Here is a 2,105-nt window from a genome sequence, read left to right on the forward strand (position 1 = left end):
CCATGCACCGCCGTCACAGCCCTTGACTGCAAAGCCGCAAAATTTGGCTGACCCTTCGCTGTCTTCTGCACAGAGGCACATCATGTCGTGAGCTAGAGATTTGCCGCTGTTAGGGGTTTTGCAGCTCGCCGTCCGGCTCGTTTGCATGTGTGCAATGTTTGCTGTGACTTTGTGAAAAACCGTTTTAGACGCACCGAATTGGGCGTTTTGCATATGCTTTGTTGCAGCGTTACTTGCGGCTTTCAGTTCATTGTCGGCTATGTTTTTCGCTGTGGTCGCTTTGGCGTGTGCTGCCCTTGCTATCCTGGTTAACTCTAGCTGATACTGGGCCGCTGCTGGATTTTGTCTCTCGGCTATAGAAAGTGTTTGGTACTGGTAATTTTTTTCCTTTGCTTTGAGGTCCTTTTTGATTTTATGCCACCTTATCCAGTGGTCCTTGCAGGTTTGTTTGTCGGTCGTTGTGCTCTGACAGGCTTCGGTAGCGGCGTCTTCTTCGGGTTTTGTAATTGCATCTGGAACCGCTGAGATGTTCGCTTGGCTTGTTGCAGCTGCGACAATTTCGTCGATGGCTGTTACCGCTGATGGTGGAAGTTCTATTGCCTTGTACGTAGCAGTTAAGTCTGTGCTGGCTAACTGCTCTAATGTGCAGAGTACCGAGAAATCTGCGGCGTTTGAGGCATCACCGGCTGTGGCGCGAGTTATGTTGTTGGACATGGTCTACGCTTCCTTGATGGTGCCTGGTAGTGAATAAAAATGGTGTAATCACTGGTAAACCTGCTTTTTCACGGTACGTTAAACGTTCCTTCGCTGCGAGGTTTTTTTCGTGTTTTTTTTTCAGTTTTTGATTGCCTCGTGAGTGTATGTTGTTACCGCACAATTCTAAGGTAACGCGTTCTACACCATAGCTATGCAGTTGTTAGAGTTTCCCATGATTGTTGTCGAAGTCACCGTTTGAAGCGTTGAAAGCAACACGCATATTTCTATATCTTAAAATTCAAATCTTATGTTAAGTTTCCATTTGTATTTTGTTGTAATACGGGACTGTATGAGGATGAGATAACCGAGTGGCGTTTCTGCTTGTCACGAAGATTATTCCTCTGATGTTTCCGCTTTGTCGGACTCTCCCTTTCATCATTCTGCGCCTTTTAAGGTTTTTTCATCATGCCTCTTCTTTCAGGAGTATTGAATACTGTAAGGTTTCTTATTTTTTTATGTCATCTGAGGGTCGCTTTTAATTATTATGTGAATCACTCGGTCTTTAAAGACTGTTAATTTCCCGCATGATCACCAGTATGAAATTAATTGTGTATTATTGAAAAGGTTCTGTGTATTATAAGACCTATTTCACATGTAATGTATGCGCCTTTTGTATCAGTTTTCACGTGTTTATTTCTTTTCTTTTTCTAATTGCTATCCAATAACATTCCTAGCCTTAAAATCATTCCACTTGATAATATAATTTTTTTTGCACACAAGTTATAGTCGTTGTCACCATATTTGATGAGAAAACATAGACACTAGATCACACATGTCGAATGCCTTTTTCCTGCAGCTTATTTTCCTCTTTCTTCACAGTTGGGATTAGAAACTGCCTTTAGCTAGAAAACCATGGTCTCCAACAACATTTCTGCCGTAGCATCCTTCTATTTTCGTGTGAAATACGTGCCAAAATTTCCCCTCGTATGAGTTTACTCCTTAGTCCATCGGGCCTCACATTTATTTGTTTCATGATGCATCTCATTTCCCACTTTTTCATCTAATTCTATTACAACTGATTGCGTAGCGACTCAATGTGCCTTGTACAACGGACTCTGTGCCTTCATGTTTTCCACCTCCTTCCACTTGCGTACAATTATTTCCGAACCCTTTTTGTGCTTTAGTCGCCGCCTTTTCCATTTTTTCTATCTTTCTGCAATTCCTTTCATAATAATTATCCACGTGAGATTTTTTCACTCACCGTCTCTCAATCAGTATAATTCCTCCTTACCATTTTTTAAACCCTTGTGCGCTAGCTAAAAAATTCGTTACTCTCCACCCTTATTCGTATATTCACACTCACAACACTGTTCTATTATTATTATTATTATCATTACTACTCTTATTAT

The 2,105-nt window shown here is 41.3% G+C and overlaps 1 protein-coding gene across 1 annotated transcript in view; it reads right to left on the bottom strand.

Annotated features, from left to right (window-relative positions):
• Nucleotides 1-714, bottom strand: part of TEOVI_000409000 (Trypanosomal VSG domain containing protein, putative) — a gene marked incomplete at both ends in the record, with an annotated part of 801 nt that extends 87 nt beyond the window's left edge. The window contains one exon of the mRNA XM_067226899.1: nucleotides 1-714. Coding sequence (XP_067083000.1) covers nucleotides 1-714 — 714 coding nt within the window.
• Nucleotides 715-2,105: the final 1,391 nt, after the last annotated feature.

This window comes from Trypanosoma equiperdum (assembly GCF_001457755.1).
Source record: "Trypanosoma equiperdum strain OVI genome assembly, contig: ctg_86, whole genome shotgun sequence".
Classification (NCBI taxonomy): Eukaryota; Euglenozoa; class Kinetoplastea; order Trypanosomatida; family Trypanosomatidae; genus Trypanosoma; species Trypanosoma equiperdum.